General features: G+C 43.2%; 1 protein-coding gene across 2 annotated transcripts in view; it reads right to left on the bottom strand.

The window, feature by feature from the left end:
* The window catches only part of PRIMA1 (proline rich membrane anchor 1), a 54,637-nt gene that overhangs the window by 18,696 nt on the left and 9,171 nt on the right, over nt 1–26,770 (bottom strand). For both annotated transcript variants that reach the window (XM_074825005.1, XM_074825007.1), the window contains exon 3: nt 5,491–5,620. In XM_074825005.1, the coding sequence (XP_074681106.1) occupies nt 5,491–5,620 (130 nt within the window). The remainder of the gene's footprint in view (nt 1–5,490; nt 5,621–26,770) is intronic.

Here is a 26,770-nt window from a genome sequence, read left to right on the forward strand (position 1 = left end):
ATCCTACCTAAAATCCAGCAGAGCCAAGGAGTCACGTCCCTAGGCACAATGGGCTGCTCATGGGTCATCTCAGACTGTATGGATGTTCTGGAGAGACTAAGTATAGGTTTTTCACATATTGGAAAACCATCTGAAACACCTCCTGCCAGGTTGCACAGCTGGCGCATCAGCTGGAGACCAGGATGCTCAGCCTTCCTCAAACCCTTCAAGGTTTGAGAGATAGCTCCAGTATCTTAATTTCATACAGGGAGACAGGGGTTTATTTTTCCCTTTTATGTAAATCTCTTACTCCCCTCACAGACACTGACACACCAGTGAGCTGCAAAATAGGATTACATACTGCAGGTCCCTCTCCCCCATCTCAGTTGCTTATTTACCAAACAACTCTTGTTAATCCTCTTTACTGTGTTTACTTCCCTCCAGTCTTACTATTGAGGTGCTTGGAGATGTTAAAAAAAGCTTAAGAGACAGCCACCTCCAGAGCTGATTAAAATGAATCGAGCTCTGCTGATTGTTTTTCAATCCACACTGATTTACACCAGATGAAGATCTGTTAGAGCTGATGGCATTCACAGTGCACTTGCCCAAGTCCACAAACCACGTAATACTGAAATGATCCAGCTTCCTCCTTCCTGTGCTAGTTTATGAATTGCCCTTGGACTTCCTACTTTTACTTCTTGGTGACAGTCTTGCAGGAAAAGAGAAAGAATGGCAGTTTTTTACAGACAGAGACATGGTAGAGAAATACCTGGAGGTATTCAAAATTTTGAACCAGTTACTCATCTGCTCTTGCTATGTGTTACAGAAATCGATGGTTGTGAGATCACTTTCCATATCCATGAAATAAGCAGGAAAGTCCCACTGCTTACAGTGGGTCTGAGCCCTAGCCAGTGATTAAGCCTCTCCTAGAAATCTACAAGTGTCACAGACTCTGATTGTTGCTGGTGCTAAGTGCCAATCCTTAAATTTTTTCTAATGTGCCATGGAAAAGTTTCTTAAGAGAAAATATACATTTTTTAAAAAAAGGAAATACTGCTCTGTCACCAAGACCAGAGAAAATAGTTGTTCCTGCACTGCCAAACTGAGGGTGCTATCACCCTGTGTGCAACCATGCTTCAGCACAACACAGTATCACGTGCGATCTCCTCTGGTGCCTGATCTATGCAGCAGCACACATCGGTACCCGGTGTGCCGGTCATGCAGTGTCCAACACTGCAGACACCAGCATCACACATAGGAAATTTAGAGGCTGCTTTAAGAGCATTCAAAGAATTGCCCTATATGCATCTTCCCAAGAATTTAACCTGTCTAGCAGTTCTTGGAGAACTAAAGCTGATTGGTACATTTTGATATTAGTTCACTCATGGACCAGAGAGGTCAAATCCATCCACTGGAAAAGATTTCAGCATTTCTTATGACCATTTCTTATTGGGAGAACCTGAGTATTTCCACAGGAGATGCAGGGATGGAGGCAGCAGCATGCTTGCCTGGTTCTCATAGTTATTTTATACAAAGAAGCACCAATCCACTAGGTTGTATGTTATCACAAAAAGCCTTAGTGCCCAGAATTGGTGATATGCTGAAGTTTCAGCTTTTATGAGGGAAAAGAAACCACCTCAGGAGAAACAGGTTTTATACAGACTGAATAAAAATACAGTTGAGTTATGATAGCTTAAGGACAGTCACTCCCTCTCTTCCTGCTACAGAAAAGCAGACATGAGAGAGTCTGATTGGGTCTAGCCCTTTGATGAGATTTTAACTTAAGCACAATAGGATTCTTCTTTTTCTTTCTACTTCAAATTTGATTCTTATGAAAGTGAGGGATTAATACAACAGATCCAAGCTCTCTGCAAATAAATCTCTGCCTGTACTTTCCTACTAAAATGTTTAACTCTTCCTACACCCTACAACCAGATGACTGCTGTTATTTCGCTCTTCAGCATCTCTTCAGTGGAGATGGGGGTGGGAGACAGATTTGTTGGAGATGCCGCAATGACAGAGGTCCCAATTCCAGATGTGCAGGAATGAGGTCCTGGGAGGAGGACTGCAGAGGAGAGCTGGTGGGATGGGGGTGTGAGAAAGGATGGGGCAGAGCACGGTTATGAAGCCAGAGGGAGAGACTCTTGGCTTTAGCATCACCCAGATTAATCCCCTTACTCTTTCTCTAGCCACCTCTACCTCCCAGCAAAAAACAGAGTGAAGGATTTCTCACACTAGCTAAAGCCAGTTCAGCTCAACAATACATGATAATACTCTGTGTTGAAGGCAGAGATGCTTCTCTTGCGAAATGTCTTATTTCTCAGCATTTATCAGTAGATGTCTTTTACAGTGGATCAAGGAACCTGAACTACTGGGGAATGCTGCCAGGCACTTCAAGGCATCCTTTTAGCAGAGCTGTTTTAGGACGATTCATTGATGTAAAGAAATGCTCTAGTTAGTCTGTAAAAACATAATTAATAAGATTCTTTTATAGCTGTCCCTCCCACATCTGAGCAGTTTTCAGCTTAGCGTTTGTCAGGTGTGTGAATGTCAACAATAAGAAAATCTAAGAGGAATTTTCACTTTTCTGTGAGCCTAATGCCTGTTCAAGCGGCTGACTTTTATGTTGATATTCACACTCTTGCAAAATAATGGGTGTCTTCATCAAGTATCAGTTATTATTCTTCACCAACACAAAACATGAGAGTGTTAAGTGAACTCCCAAAGCCTTTTCAGGCAGCTCTAAATTTGTTTAAATTTCTTTTCTGTTCCTCCCATCTACCAGCATCAATGCAGATTTGAAGAGCAATTCCTTGCTAGGCACAAGTTGCCCTGGAGAGTTACTGCTCCTGTAGGTATAGTTTGCAGTCTTGGCAGAAATCATTCACAATTTGGCACTAGGCAGACAAATACAATATCTGTTTTTGAAACTAATACAACTTTCCACGTAGAATTGGACCAATCCCATATGAGCAGTCAATGGTAAAAGAGGAACTACAAGTAAGAAATTTAGCACTGTGGTACCAATCCAACTGGACTACAACTTCAGTCCTCCATAGATGATTTTTTAAAAGTGCTGTTGGTAGAGCAAAAACTTTCCAACTTCTCAAAATTAATAAGCATTCATTTTAGCTAAACTGGAATAGCAAAGATACTTATGTAAATTTAATAAGAAATTAAATACAGACTTCTGTCTTCTCATTTGAATTCTCCCTTTTTGATGCTCTTGGATACACTATCCTTCAAATTCTGCATAAATTTTTCAGACAACCACAAAGCATGTGCAATGCTCCACCACTGTGATATCCCTGTTGCGGCTCATCAAAAATCTTGCAATTGCTTTGCGTGCAGAGAACGTTTTTCATGAAAGGTATTTTGATTTCTTTTCCTTCACCACCCCCCCCAACATATTACTCAAAAATCACAAAATTGAAAAAACATCTTTTAATCCAAGCCGCAATTCAGATGTCACTGCAATATCTAATGAGAGTTATGGACTGCATATTGCATTCTCTACTGCTGGCTGGGTCACCCGGCTGTACTAACAGCTACTGCCCAAGACCCCCATGGTATAAAACAGTGACACCATGAATCCATGACTGTGGGGTGTTGTCAGAGCCATACTGAAACCAACAGAGGAGAAAAAAACCTCTGTCCATCGGGGCTACAATTCCCACAAGTTACTTTCTTCTCTAAATTGACACTTTGGACTTGCAGTTCAAGTTCTGACTTTTTCCACCAGAAATATGAAACATTATTCAGATGAAGAAATTATTCCCACTCCCATTTTTCTATGTAATTGAAGTCAATACTTTCTAACTACTGGAGGCCTATGCAAATATGTTGGGTTTGTGTGTGGAGCAGGGATTTTTGGTAGCGGGGGAAGGGGCTACAGTGGTGGCCCCTGTGAGAAGTTTTTTGAAGCTCCTCTGGCTCCAAGTTGGATCCACCTCTGGCCAAGGCCAGACCAATTAGTGATGGTGGCTGCGCCCCTGTGATAATGCATTTAACAAGGGGAACCTGTGAGAAGGAGTTGTGGGAGTTGTGAGGAGGCATTGCGAGGAGAACATCTGTGTGAACACTGACGTCAGTGGAAGAAAGGAGAAAGGGGGGAGATGCGCTGGAGCAGAGACCCCCCTGAAGCCCTTCGTGAGAGGGCAGGCTGTGCCCTTGCAGCCCATGGAGGTCACAGGTGGAGCAGATGCCCACCTGCAGCCCATGGAGGACCCCAGGCCAGAGCAGGTGACTGTGCCTGAAGAAGGCCCTGGACTCTGTGGGAAGCCCCTGCTGTTGTAATTCGGTGCTGGGAGGACTGAAACATGTAGGGGTGACCCACGTCGGAGCAGCACAGGAAGAGTTGAATCCCATGACGGGGACTCATGTTGGAGAAAGTTCATGAAGCACTGTCTCCTATGAGAGGGACACCACGCTAGAGGAAGAATGTGGGGAGTTCTTCCCTAGAGAGGAAGGAACAGTGGGACTGATCATAACCCCCATTCCCTGCCCCCCTGTGCTGCTGGAATGGAGGAGGTAGAGAAATCAGGAGAAAAACTGAGTCCAGGAAGAGAGGAGGGTTGGGGGAAGGTGTTTTTAAGATATGGTAATACTTCTCACTGTCCTATTCTGTTTGTTAAGTGTTGTTGTTAGTGTTTTAATTAAACTGATGTTCTTCCTCTTCCCCTAATAAGTCTGTCTTTTGCCTGTGACCATAATGGGTGAGACATCCCTCTCTGTCCTTATTTCGATTCCCGAGCCTTTTGTTGTATTTTTCTCCTCCCCATTTCCGAGGGGCAAGGGTAAATGAGCAGCTGTGAGGTCCTCAGTTGCCTTCTGAGCTCAAACCACAACAGCAAGCATATCTATTGCAAAGACAGTGATCTGAAATGGTTATTACACACTGTGTTGTACATAGGCTTCACATATGTTTTTAACATTAAAAGAGACAGGTTTTGAATCTGATTCTGTAGATGATCATTTTGAAGCAAAAATAAATTAGAAGTAGTCTCCAAATGAAAACGAACACAAATTACCCTAGAGTTTGAGTTAAACCCTAGAGTTTGAGTTAGAAGAGCTTGCATCAATTGAAATGCCACAATTAGCGATGGGCCTGGGCCAAAAAATCTCATATCCCACATGTAAATTTTGAATACTACCAGAAGTGGATAGGACAGTGTTTCCTACCTGTACACTTGACCAAGCCAAAGCTATCCACATTCCCCAGCAACCTGCAGCAATTTGACTTTGATGAAGTTCTTATTAATCTGAACATTGTGGCTCTATCCCATTTCTAGTTTTTCTCCTCCTCATGCCCATGACTGTACATTGAACTTCACCCTTTACACAGGCAGGATATGGTACATAAAGTGATTTTCCAATGAAAACACATGTTGACTACAGGATGCATTTTGCCTTTAGGATGCCTTTAAACAAAACAAGATGTCAGCCAAGTCTTGGCTCAACCTTTGTGGGGCTGCATTGCCCTAAGCACAGTATAAGCATCTGGAGTCTTACCTTTTTATGGCTTTGTAGCAAATGATGACAACTACGAAGAGGAACACTAGTGTGGCACAGCATACTGCAATGATAATAACCAGGCCTGGCCACCAGGTCTCTTCAGTGGGACAAAAGGTAGACTTGGGAGCTGTAAAAATAGTGTGGAAAAACACATGAGTTCTCCCAAATGAACAGTGTATAATCAGATATGCTTCAGTCACCCAGGCAATAGCACTATGCCAGGGCCACAGATACATGCAAAGAGGTTATTTCACGTTTAGGACCCATTTTTTTTCTAAGCAATCAACTCCTCTGTTTGGTACTAGATATTTTATGTCATGGCCCCAGATGACTAAGTTCTCTGTGTTGTCCACAACCTGGTGCTCAGCACGACGGAGAAAGCTCAGCTCTGCTACCTGTGGGAAACCTCTTCTCCCTCTGCATTTGCCATCTCCTTTGCATCAGATTTAGTTTTAGAGAGAGATGTTACGTTGATAAGGGTAGGCTTTAAAACCCCATTAGGGGAGGTTTATCGGGGAGCTGCAGCAGTGCCTACCAATCAGTGTTGCAGCTGCTATCATTGTAACCTTGCAGCAAGGAAGGGGGATTTGTTTTAAAAGAACAGGAATTTTATTACATTTATTAATTGCTTTTAGAAGACTATAGTTAATAAGCTTCTTTCCTGTTACATTGTCTTTGAATTGTAAGTCCAATAGTAAAGAAATGTTAGCATTAAGAAATGTTAACTCATGAAAATATAAAGTATTATTATTATTATATTTTTCTTATTCAATTTAGGGCTAGAATTGTCTATGTAAGTACCACTCAAAACAAACAATACTGTGCATCAGAAGGAATACTGGTGGCATTTAGTTATTTTCCTTCAGGGCCATACTCCTTTTCCCATGCTTTGAGGGAACACTTATTTCCTGAAGGATGGTGGGCATCAGACAATGCCACGAGCAGTACCAGTGTATGCAGAGGTGGAAGAGACTCAACACAGTGCGTGCAACCACATAAACTCTGTGAGAATTTGGGTCACCTTAAATGAAGTTTAATAATGAATCAGTCAACAGAACTGTCTAAATCTACATGTTCAGCTAAGTAGGGGAGATAATTAAATATAGCAAAAGGCCTTTTTTTTGAGTCTAATTATTTGATCTGATATATCCTATGTTCTCAACTTCCAGTTATACACATCACAAATAGCTGCACAAGTTAAAATACGTCATCACACCTCATCGTTTATTGTGATCTGATATCCTCTGTGCCTCCTGTGTTTGATTAGGAAAAGACATACACATACTCTTAGGTTAACACTCTAGGCTAAATTCTGAAGTACACAATTACTGAGAAAAGATTTTTTTTCCAGTTGCGTGATCTATAGAAGAATTGACAACATATACCGCAAGAAATCTGCAGGAGCACCTTAGAAAAAGATGAGGTAAAGAACTTTAAGAAGCAAGTCAAAATAATGAAGCCAACAGCTCGGTAATTTATAGGCAGTTCAGCATTTGGTGCCACTTAAGAGGTTCTATCTTTCTCACATGCATCAGCCTTCAACACGTGCTATCACTATGATCATATTTGTTCAGCAAATATTGCCTTCAATTTATTGTACATATATTGACTGTGAGGGTGGGGTATTTTTGTGTTTGTTTGTTGGGGATTTTTTCCTGTGGGAGAGAAAAATAAAGCTGAAAAATTAAGTTATTTTAAGAACTAGTGGTTCCTGGCTCCTCTTTTGACAATGTGTCCACACCCAGACTATCTCAGCAACTGAATTTCTACTTTATTACTATGTCAGCTGAAGAATTCAGTTTTCAGTGGGTGGTGAAACTATTTATTGTGTTGTGATAACGCTAATGTTTTTAGCATTCTCTGCAAGTTTTCAGTATTGTTATTTCCTAAGATTCCAGAACAGAAGGCATTTCAAAGATGACAAAATGCTTGCATGAAGGAGCAGGCAGTCTCAGGGCCAACCCTACCCTCCTGGTGGTGTCCTGACAAACACAAAAGGTTGCAGTGAAATCAAAGGGAACACATCCATTAGCAGATGCCATGTAAAATTAGATGATATCATAAAAAATGGGGCAAGTACGGCTTTCCTTATCTAGTCCTTGTTCTTCCTCAAAGGCATGACCAACCAAACTAGTTGTAAAGCAAAATGAGATGGTGACACTGGGTTGCTCCTAGGCACAACAAATGAGATTGACGAATGGCAGAGACAGGGTATAAAGCAAGGTTTGTCACATGCCTGTGCATCATGTGCCCCTTGATGGTTTATCACAGTATTTTTACATGGAGAATAAACAGATATATGTGGGATTGAATAGTGAATATGACTCCTGACAGCCTATATGTAGTTATTAATGACAGGAAAATAAGAATTGCTGATGTGGAGGAGACCCCTAATCCACCTAATCCCCACTGGGCCAGACCAGGCACTCAGAAAGAAGCACAAGAAATCACACTGTAAGCTATCAAAGCCTGTTTCTTAGTGGCTGGTGGGTTTATACAGCTTTAAAAATTCTTTTCTACTTCTGCCCCTTATTATTACAGTGTTAGGTAATCTTGTTTTCTTTAGAAACATCCACTCTTTTTCCAGTAAGCTCCTAGTTTCATGCTCTTTTCTGCCTTTCTCGGTATGCATGTAGCCCTCATTACTGTGGCATTTCTACGTCCTTGATGCATTTCTCCTCACAATTATCCTCTGAGGAAGAGCAGAACTGCTTTTAATCCTCTTATCCTGATGGGATGCCCAAGCTTGGCCCGCAGGATGCTTCTGTGTGCAGCTGGGAAAGTCAGCCACGAGGGAAACTTCCCAAAGAGCCAGCAAGGTGCCTGGGGCACACCATGTCCTCAGAGAGGTGCCTCTTGGTGAGTCCTACACTGAGCTCTTGATGTTAGGGAGGCATTGATGTCTCTGTCCCCTTGGGCTGGAGCTCACAGCTCTGCTCCCTGGGGCAGCCCAGGGCTGGGGAGGCTCTCCATCCTCTGCCTGTGTCCCAGACCCCAGCTCATCGCCTGCAGTGTAGAAAAAACAGGCTGCACCTGGGAGGGGCTGAGTCCACATGTGTCATGCCCTCAATGATCTGAAATGATCCTGGGGTGAGGACGCCTGCAGCATCCTTCAACTGTGCCACTTTGCAGGTAATAGAAATGCATTTCTTGAGCCCTCTCTGGAGGAGCGAAGACAAAAGCCCCCTCCAGGAAGATACTGAAATTATAATAAAAAACACTGAGCAGATGATGTCCTACACTACCTATAACGGTGACAATTGTTATTTCATCATCTTACAAAACCTTTGACAAAATGCAGGAAAACATTTCTCATGGTTGCCTCCATCTTTGTACCACCTCTTTCGAATCCATTATAAACCCCCAAAAGGTGTATGGGTTCAGAACCAAATTGTGCCCTTTCCCTTGTCGTGTAAATAAACAGCAAGCCACATACTGTTGTCATTTGCAGTGGTGTATTTGGGGAGTAGAGGACACCCCTGGGTGCAGGGAGTCCCTTTGTCATTACCGCAGTGCTACCAAGAGCTGAGGGTTGGCCAGCCTGGTCATGATGTTTGCTTCCTCGGCACCCATCACCAGTCTCATGTGAGCAGCTTGAGCTGCTCAGAGCACGACTGCCTCCTGGTTTGGCTCATTCCTGGCTGCTCTTCACTAGCCTCAAAATCAGCTGAATGAAAAAAAAGTGATTTTCACAGTGCAAAACTTGAGGAAAATGTGCTTTTTTTCCTAAACCCTGAAGTGTCTTTCTGCACACTGAACACAGCGTCGGGTGGAAAGTGGTAGGAAAGTGATGACATTTTAAAGAAGATAAGCACGGTGAGCTAAGCAAACACAGCCTGTCATCCTGACAGAAGTCCTGCCAAAATAGTGAAGATCTCAATCAATTAACAAAATATTTAAATAATTGATGCTAAACAGCATAGGTTTAGGAAAACACATCCTGTCAAACTAACTAGATATTTTCTGAGGATATTACTAGTTTGATAAACAGATGTATTAGTGCTGGCGTGACAACTTTAGACTTTGGTAAACATTCGACTTAATTCCACATGATGTTGGGGTTTTGAAACTATAAAGCCACACAGTAAGTGTGGCACACATAAATTCAGTTAAAAGCCAGAGAACTGGTATGTCTCAAAATCTAACTATAAACGGGAAGTCACTGCTGAAAGAAGGTGTTTTTTAACAGTGATTTCCCCCTTCTCCCCAAAAGAGGATGATGGATACTGGTAGAGTTTGTAAATGACTCAGGAATGTACTTCACCACAAGTGGAGTCTATTTAGATTAGAAATAGGGTAATTATTACCATTAAGAGTAATTATTCATTACAATAGTCTATCAGCTCTGGTGGAGTATTTCACTGAGAAATTTAGTTTAAGGTAGACCTTTCATTTTTCCTAAAAGAAGTCTAAATTCAGCTAAAGAGATTGGACTCAGAATAACAATTAAGTAAGTAAAGAAAATGCTCTGTCTCTGGAAAGTCCACATGAGCACAATGCCTTTTTTCTCTTGGCCTTAAAATATATGAAGTACAAATGTTGGTTATGTTTACTCTTAGAGGGCCAACAGCTTCTCCTGTTCCCAAGAGCACCGGGCCTAAATAAATACAATGAATAAACGGACCCATTTCAGACCTACAGTGGGCGGCTGGATCAAACTTACTGAAAATAAATTCATGAAAAAGTACTTTTAGAGCAAAGGCATCCTGCAAACTACTTCAGCATCACAAAAATCTTACACACTTGCTTTCTTTGACTATATTTGTTTTGAAGGCTCAGCATAAAGACACAGCTCCAGTTCTAATGTTAGCAAGTATCTGTACACACATGGCTCAAGACAGAAATGTGCATACCAGGAAAGATTACTTCAGCTACAGAGGGTTTCCCTCAATGTCCAGGCACAAAAATAGAGGTTGTGTCACTGGAAAGGAAGTTTCCATAAAATTACAAAGAAGTCTCTGATTTCTTTTTTAGCAAATCTCGGAGTGGGTCACTCTCAAAATTGCCCTGAGCTACCAAAACCAAAAAACAGTGATGAAGCTGTTTTAATCTTCTGGATTAAGCATTAAATCATTTTGTGTATGTTATAAAAGCGACACGTACTGCCTGTGACAGAATATAGAAATGGGACTTGGAATCCTTGGATACACCCTTAGGTTATCTTTAGTGGTCATGGCTGTACTTTATAAGGCTTGGATTTTGGAAATCCAGTACTCCTGTCATTTATTTTGATTAGGGTTATTACTTTCCATTGCAATATGGGTTTTAGGCTAACCACTCTTCGCATGGGAATGCCAGGACATTAGAAAGTAACACCACCAAGTCTGTCTGGAGGGGGTTATGCTGGGCTGGGCTGGTGCCTCTGCGCAGCCCTCAGCAGCGATGCTGAGGCAGGGAGCCTGCATCAGAGCATCCCGTTCCATCAGCTCTCACCCATCAGCCAGCCCAACAAAGCAAAGTAAAGCAAAACAAAACAGAACAAAACAGAACAAAATAATACAGAACAAAGCAAAACAAACCCAACCCAAACCAAACACAAGGCTGAGCCAGAAAATAGCTAAGGGAGGCAGTGACCCATGCTCCCATGTGCAATCCCAGGGGAGGTGTCTCTGGCTGAGGTCTGAGTGTGTCAATCTGCTTACAGGCTCAGTCCCAAGCAGCTGATGAGTGTGCACTGATGTGACGTGGAAGGGTGACAGTGACCCCCCTCACCTCTCTACAAGAAGAGTAACTTCATGCCTAAAAAAGGAAGAGCGCTTTCAAAATAAATCAGAACTGATTATTGTTTTTCCTCCTGCTTTTATTCCTGTTCTCACAGAAAGGTCAAGAGTGCTGGCATAATCATCTTTATGAGACATCTGCCCATTTTTAATACTGTATACTCACAACAGGCTAAACCCTGTCATCTCTATGCCTGCAGCACTCCTCTTGCTATTGTACTGCTGCCTGAATCAGCCATGCACTTTTAATTAGCATGCTAGGAAGCAATATTGGATTTTATTTTGAAGACAGGCTCATATTCCAAGGGCTTCAAGTGTTTTGTCAGTCTTGGTTAGAACTTAGAAGGAATTGGAGATGCAGGCAATGTGTTTCTAGAAACCTCTGTGTATGTCACATTCTAGAGACCTGTTGATCTGCTGGCTAAGGCAGGATTTGGGGTTCTAGTCTCATCTTCATTCTTATTTGCCTTTTTTTTTTGGATATATTCAAATAATTTGCATGTTGGCACCTCCATTTGCAAGACAGAAAGAAGCCACTAGTTCCTACAGCCATTGTCACATTGGGATGCAGGAACCAGCCCAGAAAACATGGAGAGGTTTAGATAGATTTCAGATGTCAAGGTATATGAAAAGACTCCTAGGACACTCCATGTCCAGTTAAATATGTAGAGGGATTTTGAATCTGTTGCAGTTTGGGTCTCTTCACATCAAGATGTCTCATCCAACCCCCTGTGGAATAGAGGAGTTCAATGAACCCTCTGATTAATGTGAAATAACTTGGGTTCTGGGACGAGAAACCCTACAGAAGAACAGTTACACACCAAGGCTTGGACATTTACTTGGACATTTACTCTATAAGCACTCTATTGCATAAAAGATGAGAAACAAGGAGAGCCTTCATCACATGCCCACACTTTTTTTGAGAAAGCTCACTTCAGTGCTGATCCTGAGGTCTCTTGTCTACTTTCATGTAAGGCCCTTCACTTCCTCCAGCAGTGTAAATTCACCCCAAAGTGAGTGCTGATTAACTTAATGCTGGTTAACTTAATTGTACATCAGAATGAAGCCTTAGGCAGCTAATAAAAAAGGGTCAAGAGCTCAAGTGATGTAGAAGTCCACCCAGCTGTGATACTGGTGCCAGCTGACGACCTTGTACCAGCATCTGCATGATGACACTCATAAGCACCGCTTGAAATTTTGCTGAAGGTCAGGAGCTCAGTCCCCAGAGCCCTGGAGGCTGTGGGCACTCTGGGTGCAGGTTTTGTTACCTAACCTGGGGTCATGTGGAGAGATCTGTGAGTCAGTGTCTGCTCAGGTGTCCCCTCTGTTTGCCATGTTTCGTCACGTAGGAACCCCTACAGATGTGTTTGGATAATCCAGGTGGTAGGAACATGCTGGGTGTACCCAGGGCTTCTAACAGCAAGAGGCAGCCAGCACAGGAAAAACAAATCCTTCAGAAGAGCCTTCTAATAAAGTTTGTGGTACTGCTAGACCTTGATACAAATATAGATCTTCAGCTGTCATTCTAAATGGCATTGCAGGAATAAGCAAAGAATGTGTTCCATTTGAACCATATCCATCGACACTCTTGGATTCGAGGGGAAAATTTCCTGGGAGGATGGGGGAGAGGAGTCTGACCACGAGATGGGGAGCCTTGGTGCCTCCTCCCAGGGCAGAAAGCCATGCATGCATACATGCCATGCAGTGGCTCCTCTGCTCGCCCCAGCCTCACGCCAGCCGCAATGCACAGGCCCTGGGGCTTGCGCACAGCCAGAGGGCAACCTGAACTCATGTTCACACTGCAACCACAGCTGCCCGCAGAAGGCAATGCTCAGGCAGGTGGTTGGGTACAGACTCACAGAAGGAACGACTGCCATTTGCCACTGGCAAGGGAAAAAGAGGCTTGTCTAACTGTGTTAGGTTTCTGCATGCTGTGAGAGGAACTCCCTGGTGTTTGTATAGATACATATACACACAATATATATATGTATATACATATATGCATACACATGCATGTATATGTATGTGTATAAACACACATATATACCTAGATGTGGTGTGTATATACAGTTAATGTATGTATATAAAGGGGTATACATATGCATCCATATAAATGAAATTGTTGCCAACAGTTTTGTTAAATGTGTGTGCATTCTGAGTGGCTCTTCAGGATTAAGTAGTAAGTGCTGGTGACAGAATATGTGAGAAACTCTACCAACTCCTTTTTTCCCCTCCCTCTTCCCTGCACTTGAGATTCTTTACACTGGCTGAACACATGAAGGCAAACATTCACGTTTGGGGCACCTCTGTATGTGTCTGAAATGATTCATTTTAAAGATAAAGGAGCTATAAGATATGAATGGATGCACTTCACTGTCTTCCTAGCAGGTCCAAAGATCACCTCATCACCCTCTCTTCCTGTTGCCTGCAGACAACACACCTGGCCATGCTTGAACTGATGCAGGAGCACATCACATCAAACGCCAAAGGCAATGGCTGGTATCAACAGGAGGCCCAGGGGCTGGGTCAGCCCCCCTCCCTGACCAGCAAGCCAAGGCCTCAGAGACAGCCTGCAAGAGGCCATAATCCTCCTCTGCACTGCTGTCAGATTGCCACAAATGCAGAGCAAAGACTGTGAGCAGACTCAGGGTGGGGAAGGTAAAGGCATTCCCAGATTTCAGCTATGATGGATCCAAGACTCCAAGCAGGTCTAGCCTCAACCACATGAGCCAGTGGCAGCACCAGGAGCCATTGCCAGCAGCATGTAGGCACAATTAAACCTTGAAGAAAGATAAACTGGATTTGGCCATCACTGCAATGGGGCAACTTCCTTACCCCATGGTAAGCCATGGTCATAACCAAACCCATCTAGCTGCTGGCTGGAGGGCTTTGGGCACAGAATGCTCCCCTCCTGGTACCATATGACATCATGCTCAGTCCATAAACTCAGGGGAAAGCTGGCCAGGGGCTGCTGCTCGGGCACTGGCCGGGCATCAGTTGGTGGGTGGTGAGCAATTGCATTGTTCATCCCTTGTTTTGCATATTCTAATTCTTTTATCATTATTATTATTATTTTCCCTTCCTTTTCTGTTCTATTAAACTGTGTTTATCTCAACCCACGAACTGTACTTTTCCCCTCCCCCCCATTCTCTCTCCCATCCCACCGCAGAGGGGAGTGAGCAAGCAGCTGTCAGTTGGGTTAAACCACAACACCTGTTTAGAGAGTCAGGGTGGGAAAAAGGGCACAGGATGGGCAGCACAGAAAGCCAGATCTATTAACAGCCATCATTAACTTGAGGGACCGGGCCAATGCAGCAGGAATGTAAAGCAGGAATGGATGACAGCTTCAATAACAGATGAAGTCTACTTGGGGCAAGTTCATCTCCAGTAAATCCAAACATGATGGAAAGGATTTGGATTATCATAGTCCCCAAAGAGCAGTGACCCAGAAAGCTGCTCTGCTGGACCTGTTCCCTGAGATCCTGTCACAGAGAACAAGCACAGGAGGAAGACACCACCCAGCGAGGAAAGACCAAAGAACTGCTTTAGACCAGCAATATCCTATCCCACCACCCTCACCTCTGGAGCATGGCTGTAACTGTACACAATGTGCAATAGACAGGCTTAAAGAAAATACGAATCACCTGATTTTGGAGTAAATTTTGATCCATTAAAAAATCTATGTTTGTTTTTTTCCTTTTTTTTTACTTCCTCATAGATCTGTACCCTTCCTGTGGCTTGTAAACTTAGGGCCATTTCCAGAGCACCCTGAGCTAGTCAGGTAAACAACTACTACCAGGCAATAGTGGTGTGCTCAGCATAAAGCCTGTCCTGATTTACTGCCTCCCTGGAGTAGCTAGGTTAAATAATACTGGTGGAAATCAGCTATTCCTGTAGCAGATGATACTTCTGTTCATCACATTATGTTGCAGACAAGTTTATATCATGCAGCTGCTCCATGCATATGTTCCTACTACACTTTTAAGGGGGATACTGCGATCACTACGCAGTGGGAACTTCTGCTATAATAAAAACATGTGTGGGATGATGCTGGAGAAATTCCCTCCCCCGCAGCTTTTACAGTGTAGACGCTGTTATTCTACACTCTCCATTCCCTCATCTCCTTAGTTTTCTCCCCCTTTCTAAAAATACTTCGCTTCTGAAACAAGAAACACGTTCAGTTTTGTGTTTAGTTTTGGAGACTGGAGTTTGCAGGAGGTGGAGGAAAGGGGCAGTTCTGCAGGAGTTTTCTGAAGGTCATGGGCAATAGAGGAGTGCATGGCTCTTTGCACGAAATAGGACTGGAACCACCAGTGAAAAAATCTGAGCCTGCATACAGCCAGTAAAAAAGAGAGGAGCTGAGTGGGGGAGTTTTGAGTGTGGTGCTTAAGATCTAAGATTCAGAGGTTATTGAACCTGCATGAATTTAGGTTTGGGTTTTGCAGTGGATTTCACTAAAGCCCCATGTTGCTGTGCTGTCTTGGTAAGTCTCATGCAGCTGCTTTTCCCTGGCAGATTTGAGAGTCCTTTAGAAAATGAACATATCATTAGGACCAAAGTAAAAATAATAGCAGATGAAAGTATTGGTCACCCAGGCACAAGTGAAGCACACTGTGAGGAAGCAGCTTGTGCAAAGTCACCACAGCTCAGTGAAAAAGCCAAGGAACAAAAACTCTTTTGACTCCTGGCCAGTCCTACCCTCTGGATCGTGTTGCCTCCTCCTTGGGAGTAGACGCAAACACTAGATTTGTCCATAACGACACTACAGGGGTGGAAGCAGTAAACTCCCCTGTTGACTTCCCAGGCAGGGGCCAGATCTCTGCCCCAACCTGGCAGACTGATGCTGTGCCTGGGAGCTCTGTGTGGCTGACACCTATGGACAGAAATGAGGTGGGATCCCATCAGGTGGACAGGAAGGGCTGATGCTAAGCTTGTGGGATAACTTGTATTGGTTTTGCACAGCTGCAGAGGAAAACTAGTATTTCAGTTCAGACTCCTACATGCTTATGGAAGGATGATGATGCATACAGCAGAGCAGTCAAAGGACTATAATAAAAAGTAGGGAGGGAAAGTCTGTGCTCCAAACAACTGACAGGCTGAGGGCCAGATCTGCCAGCCTTAATCCTATTAGGCTGTTGGTGAAGCTGATGGGACCCGCCAGAACTGAGGTACGACCCTGCAAATAGGAGCAAAACATGGTTTCAGCTGCCAAGGTCTTTTGGAGGAGAGCAGGGTTAGTGGGAACAGAGGGAGAGTCTGTTCTCCAAAGCACGAGCTGGAGAAGCAGTAGCATTTAAAGGCCTTGTGGAAAAAAGGCTTTTAAGGAGATTACATCATAGCTAGCTTCTGTGTTAACACTCAGCTCTGGCATTTATCTTTACAATGGATGCTCACGTCAGCCACTGCCCTGTGATCTGACTTTGTCACATGTTTTTCTAACCAACAGTCTCCCAATGAGATGCTGTTTCTCCCTCACCATCTGATTCTCCCCCAGCAAAAAGGACTGAATTGTTTTTACCCCGATTAAATCACACACTATTGGTTTCTGTCCTGAGCAAATGAGAATTGAAGCCTGTGCCTTGCAAGGCAGTCTCCTTGCAGCAATACGGTCATTCTGGAGAGCCTCGTGGGCACCAGTGCATTTCCCTGCTCTCCGCAACGCGGATCAGCATCAGGCTGGGCAGCACCAAGACAGTCCTAGTGACATCCCCAGATAGTCCTAAGTGCTGCCTCCCCGTGACAGCCGTCGCTCAGGCAAACCCTGCTGTACACGTGGGCCTGCCTTCTGAAATGCAGGAGCTGGTGATCAGATTAGTGGGTATCTGGTGCCTCTAAGAAACAGGTCACAAGTGCCTGAAAATTTGCTGCTAAATTAGTACCCTGGAATTTATTTTAGAAGGTGACCTGATTTTCCGAGGTTCTAAGCACTCAGAAAGTCAGGATGCTTTAACTTGGGTATGTAGATATACAACCTTAAGTTTAATCTTTTGAGTTTTATGATACAGGCTTTAACCTCTCTTTACTTAGGCAGAGTGTCACTGTGGGTAGAGGACAGGAATTCCTCTCAGGATGTGGGTTCCAGCCTCAGCTCTTCCCTTTGCTTGTTGGATGATTTTGTAAGATCTTCAACCCCAGCCTCTGCTTCTCCTTCTCCAGGACAGGGACAGTAGCCCCAGTTTTCCAAACTGTTGCAAGATGTAGGGATAAAAACTGCAACATAAGGCTGCATGTCAGCACTGTTATTATTCCTTTCCAAATTCTCTTACAGGGTAAATAGGTAAGTTTATAAGTACTTCATCTATATTTCTACAAGAACTAGCTGTATTTCCCTGACCTTCCTGTCAACTACCTATTCAAGCAAACACAGCAATGAGGTCGTGGTCTATGGCAGAACAACAGCAGCACAGCACTGACCTGGGGACAGTAATTCTCAGTTCTTTTGAACAGAGGCACCACTGAGAGGCACAGAGATGTGCCAGCACAGTACCATCCACGTCATTGCACAAACACACAGTCTGGCTCTCCAGTGGTGAGCAATGCGCAGACAGCACTGGCTATTCTTCAGCGGGGAAAAATCAGTGCCGAGGATCATCTGCTTGCCCCAGCAAAGTGTGGGACCTCATCATATTACGGCAGTGAAAAGAACATCCTGCAGATCTGCCTTTGCCATTGCGGCACTGATACCTGGAAAGCATACTTCCATCAGTATTCAACAAGCAAACACACACACACACACACACACACACACACACACAAAAACAAACACACACACACACACACACACACACACACACACACACATCTATACATACCCCTCCCTGCTTCTGTTTTGGCTGGCACAGATTTCCTAAAGAGGATCTAAAAATGAGTATGATACACAGAGGTGAGTGAACTCCCAGCACATTTTAAGGATGAACTTAACACCTGTAATAGGCTGCAACCTGCCTTGCAGACTAAGTGAATACTGCAGCCCATCCTCTGCCAGCATGCCCCATGTATGCCTGTCCCGTGACTGCTTCTGCGAGGAGACAGTCGCTGCCTCGCTGTGTGAGGCTCTGGCTTCCTCGCTGCATCTCATAACAAGGTTGAAAAAAATCAGAAGCTTCAGTTTTGGTGTCTGCTGTGGCGGGTTCCCTGCCTGTTGAGATCCACAGAGCTCAGTACAGGTGTGAGCAACTTCAGCATAGGCAGGAGGAGGTTTGCTGCTATGAATCAAATATGTGGACGCTTTTTCAAGCTTCTTGGGAAAAGGGCTACCTTTGCCTTGCAGGCTTACAGCACTGGGCCCTGAGCCATTTGACATCAGACAAAAGTAGGGACCAGTGAAAGAAGCAAAGGGTCACTTCCAAACTGGAACTCACTGGGGACAGGAGATGCATCTTCCCACAGAGCTTTCCTCCTCCAGCCAATATCACCTCCCAGATCCACTGCAGTAAAATAGGTACGAAGAAAAATGAGTCTTCTGGACACTTGTCTACCCCAGTCAAGCTGGCTTGCTTTCAAACTGTTTCAGGGCAGAAGATGGGCTCATCACCAGCTACTAGATATTTCAGGGAGAGACAGGCTCCTGCACGGGGTGGTGCAGCTACAGAGGGCATCTCATGAAGAAGTGACTGCCAAGGAGCAAAGACATGAGTAGAAAATTGGCCTCATCCTCCCTGCATCCTCTCTCGTGACCTGCTGGCCACCATCACCTGAGATCAACAGCAAGGAAGTGCTTAGTAAACAGCACAGAGAAAGCATCTGTCCTCTCCAAAACAAGATGGAGTGGGCCATGGCTTAGGACACTTGCTGAGAGTTAAGTGGTCTGGAGAGCTCATTTGACACGTATCTGCATTTTTAGGTGATAAAAGCCCTTAAAAAGCCCTTGCTTTTACTGAGCCCCCAGCACCCTTGGATGAAATCCATGCCCCATCAGGTGCTGTGAAGGCAGGTACAGCTGAGCCTGTTAAGGTACTGTGGTAGTGGCACCCATATGGGCACTATAAGTACATACAGTGATAGCCCTTCCAAGCTGTTAATTCTTGTATCAGCTGATATACACTCCTCTGTCAGGGTTTTGTAGAAGCTGTATCATCACTGACAGAGGAGAAATAAGACATGACATAGTGCTGTTTCGGACCATGGGTTCTTGTCCAGCCCCCCTCAGGCTGCCTTCTTTCTTTCATTACCATGCAGTGACGGCATGGCCATAGGCTCTGCCTCTTGCTCCTGGCATGGTGAATACCTTATATTCCTTGCTGTGTGGTGGTGCAGCCTCCTCTTCAATGAGTGGTAGGACAGGACATAGCTGATCAATTCTATAGCCATTTACTGTTCAATTTTGAGCCTACAAATAATAATAATCTTCAGTGCTTGACATCTACTAGTCTCAAATACAAAGTTTACAGAGGTGAAAAAATATCACCGTTTCAGATATGATAACTCTGGGTGGCTGATAAGGTAGTTAGCTCTCTTGGGATCTCCCAGCAGGTTGGTGGCAGAGCACTCTGGACTCTCTTTTCGCCGTTCCCCACAGGGTGGGCAAGATGCCTCCTTTGCGGGAGTCAGAGTACGTCACCATCAAGTCTTCTGAAAGCTTATCCATCTTTCAGCTCTTGCAATGAAGAGGCCTTCAAAGGCTGAAATTCAAACAGCTGAAATACTATTTCGGAAGTCTAAGCTCCTACATTGATGACCAGTCTTTCGCCAGCAAATGATTAATAAGATACCTCAGGGCTGGCAGATTCAATCCCACAGAAAGATGACAGATTTTCTTGGTCTAATGTTCTATATATAGATCGAATTAAGGTCTAGATCTCCACAACCTCTTCAGGCTGAACAGTATTCACATGAGTGGTGCCATCAAAGTCACAGGCTATGAAATGTGAGAAAAATTCAGTGCTACTGGTATGATTAAGATATTATCTCTTAGATCTTTAGTGGCTTTTTAAAGAGCTCAGGAACCTCCAGATAACAGCAAAGATTGGACAAATCTCACATCTTAGAGCCGAAACTTTCTCAAAATCAGTGCCTTCAGGGAAGGCAGACACAAAACCAGCTTCAGTCAACAGCAGACTGAATTTCCTAACATAGACTGTGGAAGATTTGGAAATACTTGGAATATTTTCCTAATGTGTTAGCGGCAGTTTCTAAGGCACTGGTTTGTGTTCATCTCTGAAAAATTAATGGTTTGCATTCAGACGCTATATGGAGGGAGTAACTATAACACTTTAGATTGGTAAGTACAGATGGCTTTGAAGAGTTCACTTTACAAAGAAAGCCATATTGCAAGTCATACGTCTGAGTTTTAGGGAACAGCTGGCTGACTATGTAGCAGATACTTCTGTTAGTGTATGACCTCTGTAGAAACATAATCCTCCTGTTTGATATTACATAGTTTCTTCCTTGTATCACTTCAATGGCTCAGTTATTGCTGGACGTAAGGGCTACAGCTATCACTCAAAAATGTCCCTGAAGAGATCAATTAGTAATTCCCATACCTAGTGCACTCAAGTTCCTTTTCCAAATTGTATTTCAGTTCAACTTAAGGAAAATAAAATTGATGATCCACCCAGAGTAAAATGGAACTGAAGTGTGAAATGCCTTCCAAACCAGGGGTAAATTTAATTCTAATAAAAATAAAATTACATTTATCAACTAATAAATTTTCATGCAGTGTCCATAAAATATAGAATATTTGAAATGGCAATTACATCACATTGACAGATCAAGTCGTTTCACCATGCCAAATGCCCAACACGAAGTCCTCCATCATCACTCAGAGTCCATTTGTAACTCTCTGGAAGCTAAAAGACAAGGCACAGGCTATCTGCATTTTCCTCAGGCTTTACACAGAAGTCTGGACCTGCACAGGCAGGCAAGCTATTGCAGAGATCCTGCTCACCATCACTCCCTACTAAAGCCTATGGCAGCAGGCAGCCAGCGCTGCAGAATGATGCCCAGTAAAGCCGAGGTAGAGCACCTGCAGCTTGCCAAATCAAAATGAGGGTTAGACCAAACCCACCCTTTGCTTCACTGATAAGTCATTTCCTTTGATAGTGGCTATGAAATAAGATTATTCACTGCTTCCAAAAGGAAAGGAAAATATCCAGGGATGATTCAATAGAATCTGCTCCATTGGTAAAAGTCCAGTTTAATAGCAGCAGTGCTCCTGGTAAAAGTCCAGTTTAATAGCAGCATTTGTCAAGGAACAGATTTTTATGTAAAATATTTCTAACCAATGAACTGATGAAATATCAGCTCCATTTAAAAGAAACTTCAAAATTATAAACCGATTCATTTTAATAACAATTAGGAATTCACAATTTTCTACTATATATATGTGGTTAAATGTGATATGATTTACTAGTGGAAGCATCAAATTAACTTGCATAGTTATTGAGAGCTTTTGGCAATGGCATCGGTTATTAACCTGTGTTTGTACTATATTAATGGACAATATGTACTCACTTTGGGATAACATCACAAAAGTCCAGACTGCTGCTTCCTTGACTTAAAAAGTACCCATAAGTTGCAGTTAGACAGGCAGTGCAACGCCTTTATATCACGTTTAGAACAAAGACAGTGCACAAAACCGTTACAAGAACATACATTTCTGTGGGTCTGCTTTACCAAGGTCAGCCGCTTAGCCCTCCCTGCTAGAACAGCTTGTGCCGATTAAGAGTTTACTTCTGACTTGTTGAGACGAGGCACAACTCCTGCCACAGGCAGGGGAACCTAGAATTACTTGTAAATCAGCAGCCTCTGACTCATCAGTAACTTCACTGAAGATTTGTTATCTCCTCAATCAGTGAAATGGTAGGCATGTACAAATGGACTGCCATCCACACAGGGAATCAATGTCTTCAGCTTAGCCAACTCCTTTTGCTTAAAAATTAAAAAAATCAAGCTGTTAGAGCATTCATCTCAGAGTAGAAAGGACTGTTCTACTGAAGAATCAGTTTAATATCTCATGCTTCTTTTTTCAAAATTAGACAATGCTTTTAATCTATAGATAACAGAACTCCCACTGATTCCTGCACTGCAAAATCTGGCCTGAGGCTCTTATTTTTAAATACTTCAAAATGTATGAACGAGTGCATTTTCAAGAGAGTGGATTTTTCCATAATATGGATTTATTACTGCATGAAAAATTCAAAACAAATCTGCAAGGTCCCAGAGCAAGGGGAAGATTCATCACTTGCCTAAATAAAAATTAGACTTGACAAAACATTTCAGAATTTATGGTGGTGAAAAATTCTGAACTGGGAAAGCAATGGAAGCTGTGATTGACAGTCTGATCTAACCATAAAGAGTTTACAACAGCACAATATGAGGACATGTTAGGTGCACGAGTGATAGCCAAATCCTATCATGAAAGTATTAGCATGAACCTTTCCAATCTTACCTGCTTTCTAGCCACTAATCCAGCTCTTCAGACTTAATATAACAACCCAGATGTTCAGACTGTTTCAAACTTCATATGTGGTTTCTGCTTAAGAAATCTCCTTACCCTAAATAATTTTCTCATTTTGACTGGGAGATGAGAACTTGTAACTTTTATTCCTACATCAGAAATAACTGTGCGAAATGCAAAAACTATCAGGATTTGGAAGTCTTTATGTCTTTAGTGATAAAATCAGAGGTGCCTGAAGTTTGAGGCAGGAAATCTAATCGTGTTTCTGATTTAGGTGGGTGAATTCTACCTAAATCCCATCTTGGATGCTTAATTATTTGGTTCACTGTGCTAACAGAGAAGGTAGTGTCTGTGATGTAAAAACACGATGGGGATCTGGACTAGACTCTGCATGTGCCATCATCCAAGACTGCAGGCTGCAGGGCTCAATTTCAATTTAGATTTGAAAGCCTCAAAATCCTACTGCCAGTTCTTAGAGTCACAATCCTCCAGTAAAATGAAAGTGTATTTGGGAGAAGACAAGAACTGAATTTTGGTTTTGCTTTGTAAATTATAAACAATGCTCTCACACAAGACTAATTCACAGTATGACAGCTGTGTTACCAAAACTGAAAGGGCTTCCCTGTTTCAGCATTCTGCTTGCATTTAAAAAAAATCACTGTCTAGATCAGACTTGTGATAAAACAATATTCTCTCACAGTAGCTGTCATTACCATAAATGTTTCGGTGTAGGAGATGATGTGTCTCCTGCCATTTTGGTGCTACTGTAGTTCTCTTCTATTACTGTCCAGTTTTGGTAGTCGCTATGTTGTATGAAGTATGGAGGAAAACATCTTCCCTGTATTAGAAAGCAAAACCACCCCCATCTGTTTGCTAACAATTCCTTTGGGCATCAGCACTTGGGAGAAATTAATCCAAGACTCCTCAAGTGTGCCCAAATATCTCAAAACTACTCAGAACTGGCTCTTCTGGCAGGTTCCTGGTCCTGCCTGTTGAGTCCTTAGAGTCAGAATTGCATTTATGGTGGCTGTTTGGAAAGGTGAAAAGCACTCACACGACAAAAGGCCTACCCAAACGGAAACTTAAAGTCAGAACTCTCTGAGATGCTCAACCCCTAGTGCAGAAGCCACACCAGACTGCCCACAGCAAATTCTTTGGCACCTCATATTTTAGAACATGCGGTGGCCTCCAGGAAGATTTCAATCCTCCAGTGTTTGCAATCACAACCTCCCCTGAACTCCTGGGGGACAATCATAGACCTCTTCCAAGGATGAAAGTCCTTTCGACATTGTGTAGGCAAGCACATCAACACCTGTACCCATGTACTACAAGAGGCAATGTGGTGAGCAGCAGGACCATGCTCAGCTCTCCTGCTTGAATGGCCGTGTGGAGACATTGCTCAGCATGAGGCCCAAACTCATTCTCTGGATACACAATGGGTCACCCTGTCCATTCTACCACCAGGATTTAGGTCATAGAAAAGCCTAAGGAAAAACCATTTCTTATTCTTTTTATGTCCCAGAGTCATACAGTTTTTATTTCTGTAACAAGTTCCTGCTGTGAAAGGCTATGTTGTTAACAGTCAGCAAGCCAAATCTGCAAATTTTAATTGCTTTAAAATCTACTCAAAGTTTAAGAAGTTCCAGACTGTTCCTGTACTTCAGATTCCTGCCTATATACACACATTGTGACCATCTGTCCTAAGAGATCCAAATGTCCTTAGCTTTCCTATTTGCACTGAAGGGACCCTGCACACTTTCTGAAATTAAGCTATACATCATACCGTTGCCAAAAAGTTGCACCATTTCTGCAGATGGTCATTTTTATTTTGGCATTTTCACCAGCCCAAATAATTAGTTAATTAGAAGCACTATCTCCAAAGATAAAGGAAAAGATTTCACCTTGAGAAACAAAATCATACAATTACAGCCTGGAGATTAGAGTCCTCTGCAGTGATGTCATTCACTTTGGCTTTGCACTGACTTGATCGTGCTTTATCTCAGCTGATAGCTCAGGGCAAACTTTCACTGAGGTCGGGAGCTGTAAAGACCTCACTGTGTACCTACGTGCAAGCATCCAATGACTCAGAGATTGGTCACATAGCCATACGCAGTTGTACTAGTACAGCTTGTAATGATTTCAGATAAAAACTTTTATTTAAGTTTCCTCCTCTAAATTTTGACTGAGGCAATGTTTGAATGCTTCCATCATCCAGAGAGAGGATGGTAGTACCACGGACTCCTCATTCAATGCAGGAGATGGGTGGCAGCAGAGGCAGCAAATGTTACTAACCAGCAAGTGAGGTGTTCCTGCTGAACATCCTTTCTCTTTGTTGTACCATTTTGAAGAAGTCACTTCTGAAATGTTTTTTCCTCAATCCTTACATAGGTTAAAACTGATACTGACTGCAGTGTATGTCTGGCTTTAACCCTTTCCTGTTTTGGAAACCTAGCTTCTACTTCTAAACAAAGTTCCTTCTTCTTTGCAATGCCCCTGGAGAAAACTGCATGCTCACGAAGTATTTAAGGGTTGACAACAGCAGTATTTCAGATTTTGAAGGGTCAACATCATTTGAACTAGCTTAATCTCATGGGTCTTTGAAGCTGTGTTAGAAATGCTGCCTAAACAAGTACTCCATCCACCTTGCCTTCGTGCTGGCTGAAATCCAGAGACAAGGAGGAAAGCAGATGGGTGGAAAAAGAGAAACAGTTAATTAAAGGCCAGGTTCTCAGCATCCCTATCTCCTTCAGGTCACTACAGCCACATATAGGGAACACACTCAATTTCATTGGAAGTTCTTCCTTTCTTCGCTGTCAGCATCTAAGCTGAGTTGGCCTTAGGCCCCTCAGAGCCTCATGAGCTTTCCCTTCACTTCATCAAAGAGTAGTTTTCTAGGCACGGGTTAAAGAGCAGGCTGCTGCTTGCATAAGGAGAGTTACTGTGGAAACATCAGTATGCCACACTGTCTGGAGGAACTGCAATTGGCTCAGCAACCATGTCTCCTGACAGTTCCCACCACTTTCTCACACAGTCCCCACCAGCCTAGTTACTTCTAACACGGGCTAGAGCCCTTCTCCTTGAAGATCCTCAGTAAGGTACACATCTACTGAACAAGACAGCAGTATCTTAGTGGGACACCAACAAACTGCATCTGGAATGAAGCTCAGAAAATCAAAACTGAAACTCCATGTGTCCCACTTTATAGAAAGACACAAGGCTGAACTAGCAATATCGAGAGAAGCAGCATCCACAGCGACCAGCATGGCTGATATGGCTGATCCTAGCCTTCATTTAGATACTGTAAAGCAGACAGATTCACTGGCGCAGATCAAGAGTCCTCTGCTTAGTGAGGAGGAGGCACATGGATATACTGCCATGAGGGAATGTCCCATGACAGCTGCAGAGCAGATGCAGTGAAGGCAAGAACAGGAGTTCGAAGGGACATCGGAAACACCAGTGGTCTGTGTGAAGGAGTTAGAAATGTGGGAACAGGAGGCCTGGGGTCATGGCTGAAGGAGGACAAAAGCAGACTATGTTTTCTGCTGGGGCCTAGAGCTCTGGTGGCAGAGGCATTCTCTGAATTCACCAGTCCATAATTTTGTTGTCCATATTTGGAAATATATGGGCCACATGATCTAATTTAATTTCCCATATTCCTGTTGTTGAATGAATTATATGTCTCCTCAGGGTGCACTGAAACACACCCCACACATTCCTGTTGTAAATACGTCACTATAACACTGAGGCGTATCCTAAAGCCTGGAAAGTTGGTGTTTCTACCACCTCTCATGTATTTTGACTGCTAAGCTGTGTGTGATTTACTCATTTTCTGGGGAGGGAACAAGCTTATTGTCCCTCAGAATAAACACAACATTTACCAATTATTATAAGTGAATTCTGGAATTCACAACATTTAATAGATTTTGTATAAATCTGTCTGCAGGAAGTAGAGCTAAAGATTTGCCGCTGGATCAACCTGTCAATATCGAAATGTCTGAAGAGACACTAAATGCACTGCAATTGTTCCTGAAAGTCCTTGGCTGTCCTCAAGCACAATAAAAACCTTTCAGGGAGTGATGTAGCTGCTCACAAACTTAGTTACCCAGTGCCATCCCATATATCCAAGTAGGGTTTGCAAAACATTCACGTGGGGCTGATA

This window comes from Strix aluco, chromosome 4 (assembly GCF_031877795.1).
Source record: "Strix aluco isolate bStrAlu1 chromosome 4, bStrAlu1.hap1, whole genome shotgun sequence".
NCBI classification, from domain to species: Eukaryota; Metazoa; Chordata; class Aves; order Strigiformes; family Strigidae; genus Strix; species Strix aluco.